Source organism: Sebastes fasciatus, chromosome 17 (genome assembly GCF_043250625.1).
Source record: "Sebastes fasciatus isolate fSebFas1 chromosome 17, fSebFas1.pri, whole genome shotgun sequence".
NCBI lineage: Eukaryota > Metazoa > Chordata > Actinopteri > Perciformes > Sebastidae > Sebastes > Sebastes fasciatus.
In genome coordinates this window covers 12,709,381-12,733,216 of record NC_133811.1, presented here as the reverse complement: position 1 = coordinate 12,733,216, position 23,836 = coordinate 12,709,381, and the positions used below count along the sequence as shown (strand labels likewise).

Below are 23,836 nucleotides of genomic sequence, written 5' to 3'. Positions count from 1 at the left end.
AAGGCAGCGTAATATATAAAATGTAAGATACCATAAATACAAAAAGCAACAAACAAGCCAGCTTATCATTTCTCATAAAGTGAAACTGCTGCCAAAGCCTTCCCTCGAGATGTAAACGGTGCTCAGATACAATATTGCCAGTCAGAGCCCATATATTTTCAGTGTATTGAGTGATTTGAAGATTGTAAATATTATGCAAATCTTGATATGGTGAAGTCCATATATAGCAAAGACTTAATTACATTTTCTCTCCATCCGCTGTAGAGGGTGCTCATTGCTCTAAGCTTGAGAGGAGGTAATTAAGTTCTCCAGTAACGCTTCAGTGGTGAAAGAGCAGTGTACACCGTGCAGTCTGCAGTAGGTTAACATTTCATCTTTGCTGCTGTAATCATTATATATAGGAAAGAACCAAATTAACAAATAGAATCTGTATGAAACAAGTTTCTCAGCTTTTCTTTCAAAATGTCTAGACCCCAACAATTTTAAATGGTTTCCTTATTTGTTTCATTATTATTAGTATAAGGTTTCTTTTTTTTTTTCTTCTTTTTTTAAAAAAGATTTTTTTTAAATAAAACCCTTAAAGACCCTGGAATGTGGCTTAATGTCTTAATGGTACGTGTCTTCAGGATCCGTCCTTTCCACGCTTCCCATTCATTGTCTATGTATTGCAGCCATGCAATGCATTCTGGTAGCGTAGCGTTGCGTTTCAAGAGACAGACCATTATGTTTCCCGCTCCTCATTTGCATAAAGTTGAGGTTTAGGCTACTTTAAGCAAATCAGGGGCGTCCAATGCAACTCGCCGCCTTTGGAAACTCACGGAAAAACTTGATCTAAAATGAAGACAGATTCAGCAACTGCATGGCTTATTTCTCGCGTAAAATGTTTTCATTAACACATTTCGGTGAACTATTTTCGTAATATACAAGAAATATGTTTCCAAACAAGCTGCCATGTTGGTTCCTGTTTGAAAGCTGGGAGCAGCAGCCAGCGAGTGAAAGCGTTTGTCCAATCAGGTGCCTTAGTGGCAGCCCATCAAGTGTCCAATGCTGAGATGCGAGGCGATCCCTCGCTTCCAAAAACACCCATGTGGACACGTACCATAAGTATTTCACTGTAATCATCATTAGAGTTTAGTCACTCAATCAGTGGTCAAACAAATCACAAATGTCATCAGATTCTCACTCCAATGTTGCTGAATTCTGATTGGTGCGCAGTATTGACATCACTTTTTCTCAACTGAGCCACACGCACTTCAAACCAGAGGGCAAAAAAGAAACACAGAAATGTCTCATTTGAAATATCCAAGACTGTTTTGGCAGAAAATAGTGTGTTCATGTAGGATCTCATTACTCACTGTGAGAAGTTGATGGAAAAAAAATAAATTTTATTGCTTCCTCTTTACCCATCAGTCATGGTAGTTGACCTTCTTGGCCCCATCAGGACCCCTCTGCACAGTAGCTGCTCTTATATCTCCCACGATGTTTCCATCTGTCTCCGGGAGCACGAATATAAGTATATCCAGGGTTAAACATAAGGTTAATGTGCAATGCGAGCTGCCAGGGTAATTAGTTCAGTTGGAATCTTATTGATCGACCTCCGCACTCAGCCTTCCATTGAGGGCATTTAGAGGGAAGTGGAAGGCAGGAAAGGGGGGGCCCAAATAAAGGGAAGAGGTGAAAGATGTAGGGTAATAAAATGTACACGGTTCTATTGTATGACATTCTGGGCACTCTCTTGCCCGGTAACGTGTCAAAGCAATTGACCATTTAGTGCAGAATAATCCCCATCCGCCATTTAAGCCGCGCTGGTCTTTGTTAACTGTTAGCTGATGAAACTCCTTTTCATTTGTCCACGAGGCCTCTTAGAGTATTCTTCCAGAGAAAAAGGGAGATGGAATAGAAAAGAACAAAGAAAGCGTTTAGGGTTGCTAAACACGGAGAGAACAAGCAGGGTCACATTGGCTTCTAATGCCAGCGGGGGTAAAAGGAGCCTGTCAATGTGTGTGAGTGGTGATGACTACATATTAAACCTATAGAGTGAACGGGTGAACTCGGCGAACTTCACGGTCTACCCTTTCGGAAAGTTTCTTCCCCTCTTTCACCCCCTTCTTTGAGTATGGAAGTCATGTGACAGCTCTTTTTGTGTGTATTCGTCTCACAGTCACTGTTTATGTCTCCTGTGCCACCCTCCTCCCCACCCACCCCCTACCTCTTTCTCCCCACCTCCAGGGAAGCTGGCGGAGAAAACTGGGGCACAGAAGGCTGCCAAACGCTCGCGTCAACCACTGTCCACACCAAATGCCTGTGCAGCAGGATATCCACCTACGCCGTGTTAGCGCAGCAAGCTAAAGACCCGGTGAGTCACCTATATATGCATATCCTGATGTACTCTGTGGGACTTTGGGAGCTAACGTGGCGACTGCTACCAGGGGCCAGGTCAGTGACACAATGACTTACCGTAGTATGGATTTAGATGCCGTCTCTGTCAGCTAGATTTCACTGTAAAATACAGCAGGCTGTCATTTTTTTTTTTTGTCTTTATATAGTTGTCTTACTTTATAACAAGCATCTTTCCTTGCACCATTGGCAAGAAGGAAATGGATGCAGACTGAGACAGAGCTGTCAATGTTTAACATTGTCACGGTATAAGAAGCTATTTTGATCAGTGTGTCTTTGCTCGTCTAATTATATGTTGATCGGCAGTCACTCTCCGCAAGATGCAACTTTTTTTTTAAACTTAAGTAAAGGTCAGGTTGTTTGTTCAGTGAGCTACTTCCATGTGACGGAAGAGGCGTCAAGAGTAAGAAAGAGATTTTATTGTGTCTGTGTGTTTGTGTGTGTGTGATTGTGACTGCAGCGCATCCAGTAAACCTGCGCTTCTATAAATAGTTCACGTGGCTTTCGCGTGTGTTTGACATGATTAAAGAAGGCTTTTTAGCAGTTGAATGCTCTGATACGTTGACCCATCGCCTGTATTTGCGCTAATACATCCAACATCCAAAAACCCTGACAGCTCTTAATTCACCTTCCTCTCACGGCACAGCCACCCTCTCCGTCCAACAGACCCTTATTCATTAAATGTATCCCATCCCACATCGTCACCCCATTTACTTCACACCTTCCTCCTATACTCCTAACCCAATTTATTATTTATACCCACTTTCTTGCTCCCTTTTTGTAGTCATTGATGTGTCCTCTTATCAGTTTCCCCTCTTCTTCTCCTCCTTGCTTTGCACCATGTTAACACTTTCAGTTGTTGTTCTCACTTTATGCCACAGCTCCTTGACTGCTGCGGTCACAAAATGTTCCCTCTAGCTGTGGCTGTTAATTTGTCTCCATGCTTGCTTGCACCTCATGTCCACGAAGATAGTGATTGCATTAAATAACTAGAAGTAGACCTCCGCCGAGGCCATGCCCTATAATGATTGGGATCAGCTCCGGAGTTTCTTCCTCTGCCCATGCTACACCCTTCCACCAAGTTTCACAAAAATCGGGCCAGTAGTTTTTCCGTAATCCTGCTGACAAACAAACAAACCGAACCGAGAACATGACCTCCACTCCGCGGAGTGTAGGAGATAGAGTTTAGCTAAATTATTTGTTGTTACACACTTGAATCTGAGGTTTTTTTTTGTGGGATTTTCTCTCTCTTAATGGTTAGATATGGAGCCAGCAAAGCAGATCCCCAGTAAAGCACTGGAGGGTATCTCCAGGTGTCACAGAAATGGAATGTGATTGTGAGGAATGGAGGATTTTGGGAAGGAAATGTTCAACCAAACAGAAAAGGCAGTCTGGTCTCAGCTGGCAGGGAGAACTAAGAGAGACAGAGACAGAGATGGGCGAAGTAATAATGCATTAACAACCAGTGTCGCTGCGACAAAGAGCTGTGGGCTTATGTGGACATCTATCCCCGTGTAACCTTTTCAGTGTAAAACATTGCCTCCATATAGCACTCACTGGTGCTAGGCTTTTAACATTCGCTGTTACGTTACTGTTAAGGATGTCTTTATCCTTACATACACTCTGCATCAAATATGAAAATGGGGTTATCTCCTCTCATGTTCCAAAGACACATTACATAACACAGGAGTCACCTGGATAATATAATGATCCTATACTGTAGGTCTATGTTACGGGTTTTAGTTATTTCAGCTTTGTTTCTGAGAAATTTGAAGTTAAAGAGGTCAGTGACAGCTGCCTTTTAACTTTCACTTGGATGGATCAAGTCATTAAATCCATCCAAACTTGGATAAGCATGTTGCAACTTGCCTGTGTCAACAGTGATACAGCTGAGAGGGTGACACTGATTGCACCTTTAAATATTCAACGCGGTATTATTGTATTCAGACGTGTGAATGACGTGATAATGCACAAGGCAAATGTGTGTAATAACAACGGCCCTCTTGCTTTAGGCGTGTCATTTTCACGCCTGTACTGACTGCAAAGTAAATGCAGCGGAGTTAATATGCTAGTGACGCAGCATAAAAAAGGAGAAAGACTGCTTATGGAGGATGGGTCCAACAAACAAAGGACTTCCAACCAGGAGACCAGTGTTTTGTTTTGTAAGTTCCGTTAGTGAAGCCTAGTCTCACCGAAAAGCGCGTAATAGACCTGCCTGTCCACTGGAAGACAGCGTATCAGTGTCACATTTTGTGTTGCCGAGGCGTGAATATTACATGCCCGCATGAAGGTGCAGTGTTTTGTAGCAACGGTTGTCACGTGACATGTGTTACATGTTGTGTAGTGACAGAAGTCTAACTTCTGAGCTAGTTACGTAGTATATACAATGAGAAAGACCACTTATGGTAAGCAGTCGGGGAGGTGGATGGGTCCAATAAACATAGGACTTTCAACTGGAAAACCCGTGTTCAAGACCGGTGTTTTGTTTTTCACGTGTTTTCCATACTGGCGTTACGTTGTTTCTGTACGTGTTTTACTTAGTTTACGTACTTATCTTAAGCCCAACCGTGACGTTTTCCCTGAACTTAACCAAGTGGTTTTCTTCCCTGAACATAAATAAGTGGCTTTGTTCTCCCTGCTGGTACTGCACGTTAATACACGGCGTGTAATATTCACTTCTCTCTGCGGAGAAAATGTGACACTGACACTCTATCCTTTTGGAGGACAGGCGGGTCTTTTACATGCTATGGCGTCATATCGGGTTGAAATTGTAGATGCCCTGCCTGTGCTGAAGATGCTGAATAGACTTTTATACTACAGTAGATGATATAAACCTCCAATACTCAGTTGGCTTGTAAGTTGAGGAATCTTTATACCATTATTGTAGGAGTTATTATTTTACTCCCTTCTCCTTTTCCCCTGGACATACCCCCTCCTTTCTTTTTTTATTAAGTGTAAAGAGGGTCAGAATAAGGTGATGGCCTTCAGGTGGGTAACTGCAGTTATTCATTATTTTGTCCCTCAAAGCTTGAATTACCTCACAGGGGTCTGGAACCTATTACAGAACTCGGGCAGACATTAATTCCCATTATATGGAAAAACACGATGGCTGCGACCTATACGCCGAATGGGTCGTTCCGGCCGCTATTTTCTGGTTGCTGTGACTCCTCTTCCAACTGAACAATATTGACTTGTGCATTTTTTTCCACAGCAAAAGTAGGTCGTTCGTGTTTAGTGAAAAAGGGCTAGGAGGGAAAACACATTGACTTTTTTTGACATTTGTGATATTTGTGAAGAGCGTAGTCATTAGTGATTCATCATTCAGCCCTCCGGTTCTACCATTAGACCCAGCGCTGAGGGCCGGAAGGTATGGGTCAGTCAGTCAGGAGCTGTTGTGGCCAGCCGCTGAGTGCACTTTGTTGCTTTAGGGTCCTCCAGAGCCGGCTTTTTATTCCAGTGGAGATTGGATTCTATAAAAGAGGAGGGAGAGACAGATTGAACTTGGCAACACATAGAAAAACCCAGTCACATCGAGACATGCAAACACAGACAACTAGGTATGGATGTTTGCACTTTCATACACCCTCCTCGCACACACACACGCACCTAAAATGCCCACGTAGACACTCAAACACGTACGCTGTGTCCAGGCTGTGTGGCTGTTGGAGCGGAGCTGAGTATCAGCAGCCCAGCTCTGACAGCTTATCCCGGGCCACGGCGCTAGGGACAAGGGGGGGTTGAGGATTAACCTCCATGTTTAATAGAAAAGGGAGGGAGGGATGGGGGGGCGAGAAAGAGATGGAGGGATTTAGAAGCAGTGCTGCCATTACAGGCCGTTTACAGTGGAGCGAGGGATAGCCAGTTAATCCTGTTTACTTTCTATAGCCTCTGAGATTTCCGTGTGTGTATTCTGCTGCGTGTGTGTGCGTGTGTGTCCGTAGAGAGACCTTCACTATCAGACACAAGACAGAGGTTGTTACTTTGGAGGAACAGAGGAGAGAGAGGGAGAAAGAGGAGTTGATAGAGGGAGGTCATGAAGCCATACAATAAACCGAGCCACTTAATTCCCCAAAATGACATCAGTGGGAACACAAACCCTACGGATACGTCTGGACTCATTGCCTCTGCGGCGCTCATAGGGATCATGGGATTTGGAGTTGAAGGAGGTATTGGGGCTTTATAAAAGTCAGTTTAACATCTAGCGCCTCAAGTTAATCAAGTGAGTTATACCTCTTCGGTTCAGTTTTGGCAACACATGAGGCCGCTGTCGTGTTGAAGTGTTGAAGTCTCTCAAACTTGTTTTGCGTAGCTACAGTGGGATGCACGGCTTGTGTTTGCCTAAGCAGGTAACCAGAAATGCGAGGGAGAAGGTCAGCGGTTCACACAGCACCTGAGACCTCCATCCAGTCAGCGTGGATGAGTACACACACATGCACGCACACATTGGCGAGGAGGAAGAGGGGTGGCGGGGGGGGGGGGGCCTTCTGCATTTCCATAACTCATTTATAAGGCAATTACTGCATCAAGGCAAGAACAATATGTGAAGTGATCTCTGCTTCCGCCGTAAAAAGGATTTCTCGCAGCTTCTTCTACCTGTCAGGCTAACTGCTTTTGGCCCAATCAATTCTCACGAAATGATTGGCTCTACTCGAGTCTGTTTCCTCCACCGTCATTAGCGCTCGCCGGCACCTATTCAGAATGAAAATATCTCACAGCCGAGTCTATTATTCTAGAATTAATGGCCAAAGTGGCTGATTTGACTGCGGAAGGACGATAGCGATGATCGAGGCGCTACAGGATGGCAGCTCATATTTTAATTTATTATAAGTGGAGACGGTGTTTAGAAAGAAAACAAGGCCTGCCCTAGATGGAGCAAGACTGCAAGGTTACAGTATGCAAAATACCTTGCGCTTGTCAACTGTAATTAAAAGAGGAGGGTTGCTAAAATTTATGAGAGACTCTGCGTGGAATTGCATTAGAATCTTTGGATCCCTCTTCGCATTAATTGAAGGTTAGTTAGTGACAAGGGAGATGATGAGAGAGTGTACAGGTGAAATGATTTAGTGGCGTTTCTCTGGCTGAAGATCTATTAATGGCTGAATGTGGGTGTGACAGATTTACTTGGTAATTAGACATTTTAAAACTGAGCAGAAAGTGTTGTTTTTGACACATTCCAAGAATCGCCATCTCCAATTATAAGTAGGGGGTCAAGAACAGTTTGGGCATGTATTTTTAATCTGTTTTTTTTTGTATTTTCTTGTTATGTGAAATACAGATTTTGTCCAAAGCAGGCATTAAAGGCAACACGGTCTCACAGATAACAACAGACACAATAACCAGGCTGTTCTTATACGGAAAGTAAATGCACTGTAATTCTTATATATATCCCACAAAATCAATAGGTATGTAATCCACGAATGTAGAAGTATAAAGAGTGACAAACGGTATGTAAGGAGGAGGGTCAAAAAACACCAGACTTTAGCCCAGGAGACCAGCGTTCGTGTCCCATGTGAAACCAGAAGTCGATGTTGATTTGTCACGTAACTTCTGCACTTAAGTTATGCCATTTACGGTGTTATTTTAACCCAATCCACAATCTTTGCCTAAACGTAACTAAGTAGTTTTTGTCATGTAACTTCTGTATTTAAGTTATGCCACTTCTGTTAAGTACTGTAACTTAACTACGACCTTTCCTAAACCTAACAAAGTAGTTTTCTTGCCTAAACCTAACAAAGTTGTTTCCTGTGAAGATGGAAGTTTATTTTGAAAAAAACTGGAGCAGTAATTGACGCTGGACATTCGGAGGAAAACGTACGAAAAATGAGGAATAACTTTTCGTAAGATATCATACGAACCGTTGTATGAGAAATGCGTTGAAATAACATGACATTACAAGGACATTCCACATGTCACAAGGATGCATTTTCAGTTTTTCACGTGTCATCTGTACCCCACGCAACAAAACTATGACACCGTCCGCAGTTATGTTGGTTATGTAGGTTTAGGCAACAAAAGTACTTGGGAAAGGTTTAGTGGCCTTTCTTACTTTTTATTCTACGTTACTACCTCTGAGCATAGAATATTTACGCAGATGCGTTTACATTGCAGTCAGTACAGACTACATTGTGTACAAATGACATGCCAAAAGCAAAAAAGGCGATCGTATTGCATGCTAAATGCCTGGTGCATTATCATGGCATTCATGCTCCTTTTCCTGCCAATGGGCTGGTAGAGGGTAATATGTCCTTTTGGTAACCTCGTGATTAAAATCAGATTTGTGTAAACCAATGAGGCCTGTTGTAGTATATACAGTATATAACAGTGCATCTTGGTGCTACTGGCTTTAATTCAGAGCTTTGCATTGCATAAGGCCTTTTGTTTTGTAGCTGATACTCCACATTTTGCTTCAACTAGCAGTGCAAAACTCAAATAGTATGTAGAAAATACCTGAGGATAAGGCCAGCACCAGAGCTTGATATGATGACTTTACATTTTAAGTCACTGTGTCAGCTCTCCAGGTTGTCACACACTGACAGGCGACTTATGGTTTGTCTTGAGGCCACTGGAACCGGGGCCTGTCAAGTTAAACCCTCGAGGGCCAGCTGAATTGAGTCAGTTGAAGCATATCGCAGGCAGTATTTACCTAGTGCCTTGACAGCAAAACAGGCAACTGAATAATAGGAACACTAGATTAGCAAGTCGTGGAGTTTAACATCTCTGCAGTGGCACAGTCTGCATGTGTGTATGAGTGTTATTGTACGCCTATGCCTGTACCTTGCGTGGGCACAAAAGGAGCATATGACTGCTGAATTTCGAAAATGCCATGTTTTCGAGAATTATTCAGCATTTCATTAGCATTTTCACAGCCTACGTGGGACTATGAGACACACTGCAAAGTACATGAGAGATGATGAATACCCACAATTGTATGCACTAAATACACACAGCTGTCTTACAGAGCATTCAAAGAATAGTTCACTAAGATTTCTCGAGTTGTTTTTTATGCTTTTTTCATGCTAATGACTTATTTCCAAGAAACTTATGAACACATTTCTGTTAAACACAAGATTTAAAGTGGTGCTTTTTTGTGATTCTTCGTGGAGAAACTCAATTTCACAGATCTGTCGATTACAACACTTAATCGATTAGTCGAATTAGTGTTAGTCGACTAAGACTGTCTTTGGTTGGACAGGCCTATGGACCCTGAGACTGGTGTCAACAGAAAGACTGAAATATTGGTCGTGGGTTGTGATGCCTGAAACGACCTAAAGTGTGTCTAACCTTTCCCTGACAAGAACCTCTTGTGGCCGTGCAAGTTATAACTCAAAAGCAAAAGCTGAAGTAATGTGATTTTGTTATAGCTCCGTAAAACCTCTGAAGGAAGAGGTGGATGGATGGGTCACCAAGCTTGTAACTTTGACATGCTGTTTGCATCTCATTTCCTACCAACACTCAATATCTTTCCCAAACCTTAACACTGCATGAACGGATTGTTTTGGCCACTTGGAGCCGGTGAAAACCAGCTATAGACATATTATACTGTATAGCGTATTATCACCTTTTAAGTTGATAGGGGAACGTGTTATCTAACAGTTGCTTATTTACACATCCAGCCGATATAGAGCAACATTCATTTGGAATTTAGTTTCTGGCCACCTGATGAATGTAGGTCCAATATTCACTCTCCTTTTAGCTCTGTTTTGCTCTCCACCAACTCCTTAGAGACATATCTGGTTCTTTAGCTGCTAAATGCTCCACTAGCTGCTTGCTAACCTTGTCTTTCTGGTGTTGAGTGCTGGACATGTAATGGGTTTTCTCGAGCTTTTCTCCAAAAACGACTACTTGCTGCGTCTATACACAACACTGATGATGGGCGAGAGTTAAAACCAAAGCAATAAGCTGACAGGAACTCTAAATACAGGTGATAGATACCTGTAGTGTTTGTCGAGCAAATCCTTTCACATATCACAAGGTCATTTGATCCACTGTCAATATGAATATATTGATTGTAGCACCAAGTAGTTTTCAATTTCAACAGTACTTATATCTGTAAAACTAATGGCATTCCCACCAACCTCAGCTGTACTTAGTGTTTAGTGCTAATTAGGACATTTCTGTATGCTAACACGTTAAATTAAGACAGTGAACATGGTAAACATTATACCAACTGCTTAACATTAGCATGTTAGCATTGTCTTTATAGTATGCTGGCATTAGCATTTAGCTCAAAGTACCACTGTGCCTAAATAAAGCCTCACAGAGGTAGCTAGCATGGCTGCAGACTTTTAGTCTACTTTCCAAATCGCATACTTTTTCTTTTAACTTTTAGTACATACTGCAGCTGCCCTTACAAAGTACAAACTATTGCATGTAGTGTGCATATATTTGGGACATACTACTTTGTCATAACATTGCGCTTTGAACTTTGACCCTCTTGCTCATATATCCGCTGCGCAGAGGATTGTGGGTCAGAATAGCCAGAAAAGTATGCTGGCTTGCATACTGCAAAATGCAACAGGATGTAGTAGGACATTTTTGGCATACAGCATACTATGTATTGGGACATACTAGATCTTTTTCTGGCAAACTAAATAGTATGGTAGTATAGGTATTGGAATGCACAGTTAGTATTGTTTTAACCATGACCACAATCCCTCCCTTAACCTTTATAAAGTAGTCTTAAGTTGAGCAACCACACTTTGAAAAAATAAATGTATGATTTGTTACACTTTGACCCACGTTAGAAAATGCAATACTTTGTCGGCGGGCCTCCCGACATTTAAGAAGATAAGTACTGATGCCGATGTGAAATCATGCTACAGTAACACTAAACACAGACACATCCAAACCGGTTTGATTTAATAACTGATGGAGGTGACGTTGCAGTGTGTGTGCGTGCATCTTACTTCATAGGGCATTGGCTAACCCGTGACATGCACTTTATATTAGCTGTTTTCTAAGGCAATGACAAAAGCCCTACTTTGCCTTTTTGTTAAGTTTCCAAAAGAGCTTGTTAAAGAACTATTATACAAGAACTACTATGCAATGGACTTTATTCAAGATTTTACTAGGGATAAAGCATTTGCATAGCCTATAATAGTATTGCGGGTCCTCCTATAATCCAAGCGGAGGATGCATTTTGCAGAACTACTTGAAAACAAGTGCGGTATTCTGTAATCTCAGTCCTGTAAATCTACATGATCTCCTTTCAATAGAGAAGGGAATGGAAGTGTTTATCGAAAATAAGTAGTGAGGAGGAATTGGAATGGACCCACTGCTGTGGAGTAAGAGGTAAAAAAGGTAGGGAGGAGGATGAAGGGGAGACATGGAGAGAGGGAGAGAAAGGGAAGGAGAAGGGTGGTAGCAGGATAGGTAGGAGTGGAGGGAGGAGGAGTGTCAGTGAGAGGAGATAAGTAGGTTAAACTTCCTGAGCTGAAAATAGCTATCTTCTCCATCACATGGTAGCCAAGCTGCCCAGGGGAGCCTGGCCATATACAGCAGAGCCTCAGCACACTCTTTCTAATCTGTACTCTCTCTCTCTCTCTCTCTGTGTGTGTGCTTTCCTCTCTTCTCACACACACACACACAAAACACATCCACACACCCCATCCAACTCCAACATAATATCACTACACTTATTTAGAGCAGGGCATTTGTGTGACACTGTAGCCTCAGGGCTTGATGTGTTGTGTTTGTGTGGGCGTTTCCTGTTTTTTTTTTTCATTTCCTCCTCTGTAGCCTCCTTCCACGTTATGAAATTAAAAGCTTAATCTCATCACATAACCTAACCGTACCAATTAAGAAAACCCTGTTGAAACAAATTGACACAATGAAGAGCTGAGGGACAATTTGTGGATGTATATTTGGTTAATTACAAGTAAGAGTGTAATTTATAGCATTACTCGTCTGGTAGCGGCTAATTTAAGACGAACTAAAAGAGACAGAGAAACAAGACGAGGAAATTCAAAAGGCTTGTGTTTGTCATTCCCCATGCATCCTCCGTGTTTGATCTGTCAGACCGCGAAAAACCACAAATGCCTGCACATCCTTTGACCTTCCTCTCTACATAATATCAAACACACCGAGTCTCTGTTGTCTCCCACTCACCTCCTAGGACTTTTCCTTTTTCCTGAAGCAGATGCTTGTCATATCCCCCCTCTTTCTCTTTTTTTTTTGTGGGTCTCTCCTTTCTTATGAGGCGGTTTTGATTATGTTTCACCTCCATAGTCCTCCCAGTGTCTTTGTGCGTGCGCGCTGTATCGGTATTCAATCCTATTCCACTTTTCCTCTGGAGAAAATTGGCTTCCTTTGATGGGCCAGGCGAAACCACTAAAAGAGGCGCTTTGACTCTTTTCTCTCAATCCATCTCTTCCTCCTACCACTCCTTTCTCTTAGTCGTCTTTAACTCATCCCACTCCATCTCTCTCTCTGAAGATCTCTCCTACTCCTTCTTTTCAGTTTGCGTTCCTTTCTAAAGTCCTCTCTATTGCTTTTCCTCCTCTGCCTTTCGGCTCATCTTGAATAGACACACACAAACGCATTCACGCAAGCTTAAACACTGACTTTCAATTACTTGGCACATCTGCCCGGACGTGCCTTTGTGTTCAAGCATGTACTTTATTTGCTTTAAAAGACACCTTGTGTAGTGTGTGTACAGTGATAAATCTTGGGGATGAAAGGGAAGGCTAGCCACCCTAGGAGGTAAATTGAGGTAAATTGTGTGATTGAGAACTTTAAAGCGGGCCAAAAATTAAGCCCATTTGGGACACGGCGGGGTGCATGGTCTCCACGCAGCTTCATTTGTCTGTTCCTCACCCTTTCAAAGGCACACCTCGGGAGAGAGGCAAAGCCCCCGTCTGCTGTACATCATGACCTGAATCACTTAATTATGTATTATGGTCTAGTGCTTTTACCCTTGTGCGTGTGAAACTATACAATGGGTGTAAATAGGCGCACAGCGGCTTCCCACTGTACATTCTGTGCAATTGGTTGGCTACCTGAACAAATCCTCGTGACTCAGAGTGAATGTCTAAATCGAAACTATAATTATAATTAAAAAAGTCTGTAGGTGATGCTGGAAAAGTTGCATTGGTGACATCAAAGTGGTCAAATAGGAACTACTTAGTGTAATTATGTGTAATTATGCAGCTCCATCTAACATGCCTAATTGCATGTAATTAGCAGGTACAGTACAATGAAAAGGGGGCTACCAAACATATTACAACTACGGAAGTGCAAGAGTTAATAGAGAATGTAAGCGTAGATCAGGAAGTTTGCCAACAACTTGTAACAACAAATTAATTTAATCTATAGAGATGAAGAATCTAACAGGATTGATTACAATCAGTTATCACTCTCTCTCTCACACATCAATCCATTTATCTGTCTGTCTGTCTGTCTGTCTGTCTGTCTGTCTGTCTGTCCGTCCGTGAATAAACCTTAGGACTTTTGCCCAGGAGACCGCTGTTTGTGTCCCGTGTGAAACCAGAAGTCAACGTTTGATTTATTTGTCATGTAACTTCCGTACTTAAGTTGCACCACTTCCACAGTTATTTCAACCCAGACCATGATTTCTTTCCTAAACCTAACTAAGTACATTTGTTGCTTAAACCTAAGCAGAGAACGCACGAAAAATTAGGAATAACTTTTTTGTAAGATATCATACAAACCGTTGTGTGAGGATACGTTGAATTGTTCACTTATGTCATGGTATATGCTTTATTATTTGCCAAAATATGTTTTTTATAGCAAAACCCCTGTCTTTTTCTCTTCATGTCAAGTGTTACAATGTTTTCGATCACTCATCTTGAACATTGGGGATGTATGCATAAACATATATCCAATGAACTGTGATTTGAGGCGACTAGCTAACCCACCCATCGTATAAAGCTGCAGTTAGTGATTGTACTTGGATATCACCCTCTTTTGACCGATCTCAACGAATCTGACATATTTGATTTAAATCCCTCATTTAACTATATCCCACACACATATTCCTTTTTCACCTTTGAAATACTGTACGTCACATGACAGAAGCTGAGGATGCTGTTTCATTGTGACTTAAAATGACCCATGTAGTGTTTTCGGGTATTGTAAAAGCAAGCATTCTGTGGGATAATGTCTTGCAGTAATTATTAATTATCCATTTTCCCCTCTCTGTCCCTCCTCTTCCTTTCTTTCTCACTCTCCTCAGGACATGGGTCCTGCCAGCATGCCCTCTGTGCCCCTCATGGTGGGCTGTGGGGTCTCCTGCACCGCTCTGCTCATCCTGCTGCTAATCTACGCTGCCTTCTGGAGGTAAACACGTACACTATTCCACTCATAACCAATACATAAAAAGTGCAGTTTGTGTCTGTCCTCTGCTGTGCCAAAACTCCAATGAGGCCTAATAAGGAACAAATGGTTCAACTACAGCAGGGGGGTTGGTGATTAGTTTTCGGTAGCACACATGACAGATGGCGAAATCAAGCTAATGACTCTGTCCAGTGTCCAAAAAGCTACTCTTCAGTCCGTCAATCTGTCATTAATACTTCTCTCATATGTCTGTCCCCTCTCTCTCTCTCGCTCTCTGCTCTGTAGGTACATACGTTCGGAGAGATCCATCATCTTGGTGAACTTTTGCCTCTCCATCTTGGCCTCCAATTTATTGATTTTGGTGGGACAATCTCAAACGCTCAGCAAGGTAAGGCACAGATAAACACCGGGAGGAAATTCTATTCCCACACAATGCAGCTGGATTTCCGCGGAAACTTTTTCTTTTCTTTTTTTCGACTCATTTATGATTCCAGTAACAGCGCTCTTGACCGAGCCTTTTATAATGCCGAGAAACAAGAGTGTCGACAAGGTTCATATAGTGAAGTTCTCAAAGTGGCAGGCTGGCTTGGCACACAGCACTGAGTGTTCTGACTAAGCAAGACTGCACAGTGTAGTGGTCAGTATCGATCACGATGAGGAACAAGGCAGAGCCAAGTTGAACTCCTATTCTCCTAAACAATATGTGCTTTATCAGACTCCCTTTGTCCACTTTATTTTGCGGAGGTTTCACTTTCCTCTGCTGAATAGTCCTAAGAGATGATTCATTATGACACCTCTCACAAAACTAGCCTTTTCTTGTAAAACGTCTCTAACGGTTTTATCTCTCTATATCTCCCTCTTTAGGGCCTCTGTACTGTGACTGCCGCCTTCCTGCACTTCTTCTTCTTGGCGTCCTTCTGCTGGGTGCTGACGGAGGCGTGGCAGTCCTATCTGGCCGTCATTGGCAAAATGAGGTCACGACTCATTCGCAAGCGTTTCCTGTGCCTCGGCTGGGGTGAGTCTTTCATTCCATGATGAAAAATTGCAATAAATGAAGTCACGCCTTAGTAACCTTTTTCTTTCGAAGGTCAGTTTTTATGTTGACAAAATTAACTCACTAAGACTCTACATTCCTGTATGTGCATGAGAATAACGAGTTCCACACAACATTTATAAGCATCAGCGTCTATAGTGTTGCCAGTAGGTTGCGGGTTAATGGCTTGAAATTCCTTAGTTTCTGCATTTTTTGAAAGAGACTATTCAGTATGATTGTGGCAATCACTACAACACGTAGGTGCTTATATAAGTTTCTGCCGTTGTCGCTGTTACTGGAAATATGAGCTGTCTTTGTGTGCTGGAGGATTTTCAGCATAGCAAATGAAGACGCTTTCATGAATTGGATGCTGATTGAACCGCTGTTGTGTGACACGAATTTGTGATGGAGAGCAGCAAGACAGGGTTTTTTTTTAAATATGAAAATGTAACATTATTATGTTGTAGTGTTGAAAGTGTTGTGGCTGCATTATGCTCAGTAACCTTCATATGCGCTATTCTCATTTATATCCCTTTTTTCTTACTATTATTTGCTGCTTCAAGGACTCGATCACCTGAAAGACATTCATTGCAGTTTCTAATATAAACTCATTGAATACATACTTTATGTGCCCTCTTTATCCCCTAAAACAGCCAACGCGAGACGTTTTTTTTTACATACATACTGCAAACACTCACAAGGGGTCACACTATACGTCCAGAGTAAAGATAATCTCACTCCTTTCAGCTGTTCATCACCTCTGTTCCATTCACACTCTATTATCCTGTCCTCACAATGTACGACAGCCTGATGCAACAGGGCACCAGGGATGTTCGAGGATAATCAAAACGCATGATAGCATCTGCATAACACTGGCAAGATGCTTTGAGATAGCCTTCAAAAGTACAACTACAGCCTTGAACACCATCCACCACACGCTCACACACACACACACACACACACACACACACACACACACACACACACACACACACACACACACACACACACACACACACACACACACACACACACACACACACACACACACACACACACACACACACACACCGTCTGTTCATTTCACTTGATATTGATCCCACCAGTCTAATCTGCCAAGTCGCTGATGCCCTTACCTGATACAGAGAAGGGAGAATGTATAGATGTTGTGCAGTCACAGATAGAGAGATACTGACAGTGTGTGTGTGTGTGTGTGTGTGTGTGTGTGCAGGTGTGCAGGTGTGCAGGTGTGCAGTGGCAGCAACAGTATATAATTATCCGCTACACTCGCACATGAAATGCATGAAACAGTCGAGCAGAGTGAAAAGGGGATCAAAGAGGCTTATCCTCCTCGCGTCCGTTTCTCCATTTTCCACCCCAAATTATGTGATTGAAATCAGTTACCATGGCAACGGGAGATTTGAGGGGGGGCGTGACTGGATCCGTGTTCGCAGTAGAGTGTGTCTAACGTAACGTATAGGTGTTTGCTTGCCGTATTATAAAATCGGTAAACGCCAGATTGATGTTGTTGTTGTCTAATTGAAACTTTTCTGGTTAGCGGGCCGGCCTGGCTCCCCACCATCTTATTTGTTAATGTTAATGTGACTTTTTCTAATTGCTTTTCATTTGCAGCCATAATCACAGCTTTGTTAATTACTTGAATATTTCAGAGCCAAGCTCATTACGGGGCCCGGCATATTTCCTTCTTTTCCTGGCACACACTCAGTGACACTCAGTCTCACTCTCTTTCCTTCTCATTTACACGCACACACACACATACATGCAGACACACCCAAAACTGCTTGATTTAGCTAATTAATGCATAACTTATTGACCTCTCCTGGCTATAGCTCACATTTTTATGAACTCTCTTTTTATAGTCTCACATGCCCGCATTCATAGTGTCACTCACTCACAGGTATGCTGCATGCTTGGGGCACCTATGGCAGCGTTAGTGTCCTGAAATGCAAAATCAGAGCTTCCAGTGAACTGGGATCTAAGCCCAGTGTGTCAGGGAGCACATGCAGCGCACTTTGGCTCACTGACAGAGCACCAAGTCAGGTTCAATCACACATGCACACGTTACAGGCTATTGCATGGCTGCTTTGCATTTGAATGGGGAAGAGCCATATGGAGTTGTTCGCACTGAAGAATCTTATTTGGCCGACATGCTTCACCTTCCTTTTATCCTTTGTCTCAGCCTTTTGATCTTTCTCTCCCTCTGCGTGTCTGCAGGTCTTCCAGCCCTCGTTGTAGCAGTGTCGGTGGGTTTCACCAGAGCGAGAGGTTACGGCACAGCCAGCTAGTGAGTAACACTTCCCGAACCCCCCGCACTTTCACCAACTGGATTTGAATATCATCACTCAATATCAGCACAGCATCATCCGTTGCCCTTACTCCCAACCATTCAAAGAATATCCTACGTTTCCCCTTTGCTGTGCAAAACACTGTATCCTCCCCTTTTTCCCTGAAGGTTTACGGCTAAGGTCTATCTCATAAATTTGTATTTTTATACTACTTTTTTATGACATACCAGAGGTGTTTATCGATTCAGTGGAGGCTCTGCTATAAACAGCTGAATATATAAACTCTGAATGCATTTCTCACAATATTTGTATCAACAAAACATCCCTCTATCCATCCAATTTCTATAGCCGCTTATTCCTATTCTGTGTCACAGGGGGGACTGAAACTTCTCCCAACATGCACTTGGTGAAATGCACAACACATCTTAGTCGCTCATTTGATAATAATAATAACTAATTCATGACTAAATAAGGAACAGTCCAAGTTAAAGGAGGAAAACACCTTTAAGCCACGGTCACACGCGAATGAAGGCAGGTGACTATCATCTGCCGAGGCGATATTCACGCTAGAAGTTCACCAAAGTCAGAGCCAGTCCTAGGCATAGGCGGTAGAGGCAAACACTAGGGGTGCAATCCATCCATAGGGGCCAACTGAGGGAGGAAAAGAAAATTCTAAATGTATAACTTAGGCCTGTCAAAGTTAACGCGATAACACAAAATCGTTTTAATGCTACGCATTTTTTTAACGCAATTAATCTTTCAGAGGTTGTAGCGGTCTCAGTTTTAAAGCTAGGGCGAAGATACCGATATCATATGAAACTAAAAAACCTGAAGAATCCATTGGTATCAACCAGGTCATATTAGCTTGTCACGAAGAATTAAATAAATAACGCAGCAAACTTACACTTAATTTTGGCGATGAAAAACAGCCATTGTCATTTTCAAAGGGGTCCCTTGACCTCTGACCTCAAGATATGTGATAATGGGTTATATGAGTAACCAGGAGACCTCCTCACGATTAAACATGGACAATCATGCAATTGATCGCGATTGAATGTTTTAATCGATAGAAAGCCCTTTACTATTTTTACTAATACTATTTTATTACTATTATTTCAAAATATCACAAAAAAGCCCACAAAAACTTAGCTATGTATAGGTCCTTGAATAGGCCCTATTTTCTGGGTTGCCCACAACATCAACCCCGCGTATCACCCCAATAGCTAATAAATAGCCAGAGTTGATGTCATTTACTCCAACCTGAAATTCAGTAGGGAAAGTTGAAAAGACTATCCAGGTGTTTGGGGAATAACCTACATCATTTTGAGACATACAGTTTATCTTTTAAGTGTGATCTGCATAGATTAATCTCAAAGACTTAAAGTGTATGAACACGATGATTGGTGGTGGAATTGGGTTGTAAAAAATCACCTTTTTCCAACTGAGCCACTTTAAACCAGTGAAAAAAGCAGAGACAAAAGCAGCGATGGGCAAGGGGCACCAGCTGAAATCTTGCCTAGGGCACCAAATTGGTAAGGGCCAGCTCTGACCAAAGATGAACTCCATGCAAATGCAAAGATGCTTCCCTACTGGAAGCGAATGTTTTTCTGCCCCTTTGCTCCCATAGAACGGAAGTGAATGGAGGGCGAATGTTAATTTTGCGCATGTGCAACCGTGCCTTCAAGCTAATCTGCTTCCTCCGAACTGCTGGGATAACATAAGCAACAATCTCAAAATTTTCTACACTTTTTGTATTCAAATGATGCTAAACCATGATACACGTGAAATATGTGACATCACTTTTTTCCAACTGAGCCACTTTAAACCAGCGAGAAAGGCAGGGACAAAAGCAGAAATCTCCTTCTCCTTCTAAATTAGGCAGAAAATGTTGTGTTTATTTGGGACTCCGTCACTCGAGTAAGAAGCTTGAGACCTTTTTACTTTAAAATACATTAATCTCATTGAGGAGACAACCATGTGGCGTGTGTAAAGCTTGTTTTGGATGTTTGGTTTACATCGGAGCAGAACATTTAAAAAAAGCACTATTATTGACAATTACTGTTGGGCTCACCGTTAAACAAGAAAAAGCTCTGTTACCCAGTCAATGGGGTAATTGATTCAATGAAAACGCATCTTTAAAAGATGTTTACAACTTTGTTCCTTCTTACTTTACTCAACGTCTCATTAATACAAGGACTGTATATTAGCTTTTGGGTCGTGTGTTTTTCATCTTCCTCTTTATTGAGCTGTAATTAAGACAACAGCGGGGTTTCTCTATGCTCTCATGACATCACTGGAGGACACATTTACACTCATTAAGTCTCAGTAGCTTTCTCACCAAAATGAAATTTCACAAGAGCATTTACAGTTGGGGGATATGTTTTAGGTAATGTACATAATAAATTTGCTCGGCACTGAGGGCAGTATTTACAGAAAGAAGCACTTACGACCCAGCCATAAAAATGACTGCTTTATCCCTCACTTAGGAAATGTAAGATCCTTAATTGGTTGTGTGCTTGTTGTGGTGAAGTGCTTGACAGCCACAGCAAGTGAAATGTGAGACCTGAATGTGGTGAAGTGATATTTTATACACCAGTAGTTTTGTGATTTTTGTGTGCTTTAAACGCCTCTCTGTTTTTCTCTAGTTGCTGGTTGTCCTTGGAGGGCGGTCTGCTTTATGCCTTCGTTGGACCTGCTGCTGTCATCGTATTGGTGAGTATGTCCAACATATTCCCTCTCTCACTGGTCACATTGCATAATTCTACAAATATTTTCCAAAGTTAAAGCCATTTCTCACCAGTTCTGTGCGAAAATGAGGAGCGGGAATACGGAAAATCCACAAATTTTCTGCATTACTATGCACACTGGTTCCTCTGCGAATTATCTGCGTTGCCGTGTTCCATTCTCGTCAATGAGGCTCAATGAGTTTCCTCTTAAATATAGCCGTGTCCACTCCAGTCCAGACAGAGAATGCCTAATCCAGGGTTAAGTCCTTTTTATCTTTTTATCTTTTAATGATTTTAAAAAGGAAATGCATGTTTTTATCACCACACGTCTTGATTATCGTAATTCACTTTATGTTGGTGTTAGCCAAACCTCGTTGTCTCGCCTGCAGCTCGTTCAGAACGCGGCAGCTCGTCTTTTAACTAGTACACGTAAACATGAGCACATCACCCCGATTCTGGCTTCATTTCTCTGGCTCCCTGTGCGTTTTAGGATTGATTTTAAGATTTTATTATTAACATATAAATCATTAAATGGGCAAGCTCCGAGCTATCTCTCTGATCTTTTAAAACCTCATCTTTTATCAAGGACACTAAGATCAACTGACCAGTTGCTTCTGACTGTCCTGAGGTCGATGTTGAAGCTCAGGGGTGACCGAGCCTTTGCAGTTTTAGCTCCAAGGCTCTGGAACGCTCTGCCTCCACGTGTTCGGCTGTCCCCCACACTGCCTGTTTTTAAATCAAACCTCAAAACTCACTTTCATTCCTTGGCTTTTGTCTCGGCATGAGAGTTGACTATTTTAATCCTTTTTCCTTTCCTATTGGTCTTAACGCTTTTATTATTTTAATGTCCTGTTGGTTTTAAGTTGGTCTTAGTGTTTTATTGTGTTGTTTTTATGTTTTTTATGTATAATTGTACAGCGCTTTGGTCAACTTTTGTTGTTTTTAAATGTGCTTTATAAATACATTTGGATTGGATTGGATTGGATTGGATTGGATAACGTTAACTACACAATACATTAACTAATCGGACCCCGTATTTGATGCTAACACTAGCTGTTGTAGCTAGCCCTATTCCATGACCAACATATAACATTGCATGTGCATATCAGCTACATCATTATTTTCATCGTATCTCAGCTGTTGGGCGATCTCAAGCCATATATTGGCTACGTTACAAATCACATACTTCTTTTTTTTTACTTTTAGCGCATTCTGCAGCTGATCTTAAAAAAGTACGTACTGTACACACTCTCCGTGCAACAAACAGAAGCACATGGCTAATTATTATGCAGAATGACGGTGATCAGTTTGGAAAAGGATTTCATTGATCAAACATATATTTCTGCAGTCGGAAATCCGCTGAAATCGAGGTTCCATCCCAATTTTTTTTCCCCCGCATTCATAAGAAGCCACAAAATCGTTTTTTTATAAATTTCCGTGCACATTTTTCAGACGAAAATCCGTTTTTGGTGTGAAACGACTTTTAGACTCGAGAGCCGAGAGCTTTAAAGCAGCTGACCTCTGAGGATTTTCCCTTCTCCCTTCTCCCTCTCCCCCACCCCCCATACACATGTGAGCATATGCACTCGGGGTGTCCACGACAAAATGATGAGATGAATGCTTTGATCCTTGAGTTTAAAAATGTCAGCGCAGAAACACTAAATGATATATTCCATCAGACAAGAGCTTCCCGGCAATGCAACACATGCCCGGACTGAATTCTTGCCCGGCAGCCAAATCTCTCACTCTAATGTGGACTTCCAAAGTATGAGTCACTGAACCCGATGCATTTAAGGCTAAATTTGTTTTTAAAAAACTTCTTCTCCAACATGAATATGTGACTCATAGTGTGCACCGTAATCATAATAATGTGTCCTTTGTTTGCTTTTGCCAATTGGTATAAAACAGATATTTACAGTACAAGAAAATATAGCTTTATATTGTTCCGCAGCCGTACATTGATTGCATCTCACTGGTGTTTTTAATCATCTGTTGTTGTGTGCTGCTGCTGTATGTGGCTGCTTCAAGGATTAGCTAATTTCTCCTAAATGAATCCCTGGGCGGATATTTCCACCACTAAGTTTAATAAGTCTGGATGGGGTACTAAACTTTAGTTTGGTAATTGCTGCCACTGCTGCTGTTTCTGCTCATGCATTAGGATTGTCTCTCCTTGTTGCTTGCACACCCACTGTATAGTACGTGTCAGAGAGGAAGTATGGATCAGGCAGCGTCACAGGTGTGCAGAGTGATATGCAAGTAAATTCCTGACAAGAGAGTGGCAGTTTGATAGTTTGGGATACGGGGGTGGAGGGGTGGAGGGGTACGGGATTATATAGTGCTGAATATTCATGATTATGTCAATGTAGTGGCTTCCAATACTGCTATAATTTAAAGGTTACATAGCCAGAAAATACACAAACCACCACCTGCACATTCACACCATAAACTGTGTAACATACAGATGGATGACACGTCTCTACTTCCGTCTTACTGTACAAAAGTGAAGCCAAAATACCACGGATACGGGGGGCTGCCGACTTGAGATTTTGACGTTGTTTGGAGCCAGAGTCTGCGCAGTTGTGATTGGGCGGTAGAGCCGCGGTATCGAGGTCCCGCCCCAGCCAATCATAAGTCTAGCACGGCTGTAGCTTGCTAGCTTGAGCCACCTAGCTGCTATGTTTGCAACACGGTAGCTGTTTGGTTAGAAAGACACAACAACTAACCATAATATCTCTGTAACTACATTTATGATCAAATTGACACATTCTATTACACAGACTCGTGACGGTTATGGAAAGTTAAAGTCACAACTCATCTCTCGTACAATTCCCGAGCCTCCGGGACTCCGCGACTACTTCACACAGAGCAGCTGTCAATCACAGCTGTCAATCATGATGTCTCACCCCCTTTTTTATAGCATCAAATAACTAATTAAAACCAAACTTATCAGAAAAATGAACACTTGAACATAAATCAGCGTCAGAAGAAGTACAAAAAAATTACAGAAACCATCTTTGGGAAAAATGGATTTGGCGTGTACTAACATGGAGGGGGCGGGGTTTATGACCTATACTGCAGCC

At 42.1% G+C, this 23,836-nt stretch overlaps 1 protein-coding gene across 7 annotated transcripts in view; it reads left to right on the top strand.

Annotated features, from left to right (window-relative positions):
- The window catches only part of adgrb2 (adhesion G protein-coupled receptor B2), a 318,655-nt gene that overhangs the window by 246,599 nt on the left and 48,220 nt on the right, over window positions 1-23,836 (top strand). For all 7 annotated transcript variants that reach the window (XM_074613905.1, XM_074613901.1, XM_074613900.1 and 4 more), the window contains 6 exons: window positions 2,230-2,356; window positions 14,591-14,694; window positions 14,977-15,079; window positions 15,556-15,706; window positions 17,960-18,029; window positions 20,676-20,742. In XM_074613905.1, the coding sequence (XP_074470006.1) occupies window positions 2,230-2,356; window positions 14,591-14,694; window positions 14,977-15,079; window positions 15,556-15,706; window positions 17,960-18,029; window positions 20,676-20,742 (622 nt within the window). The remainder of the gene's footprint in view (window positions 1-2,229; window positions 2,357-14,590; window positions 14,695-14,976; window positions 15,080-15,555; window positions 15,707-17,959; window positions 18,030-20,675; window positions 20,743-23,836) is intronic.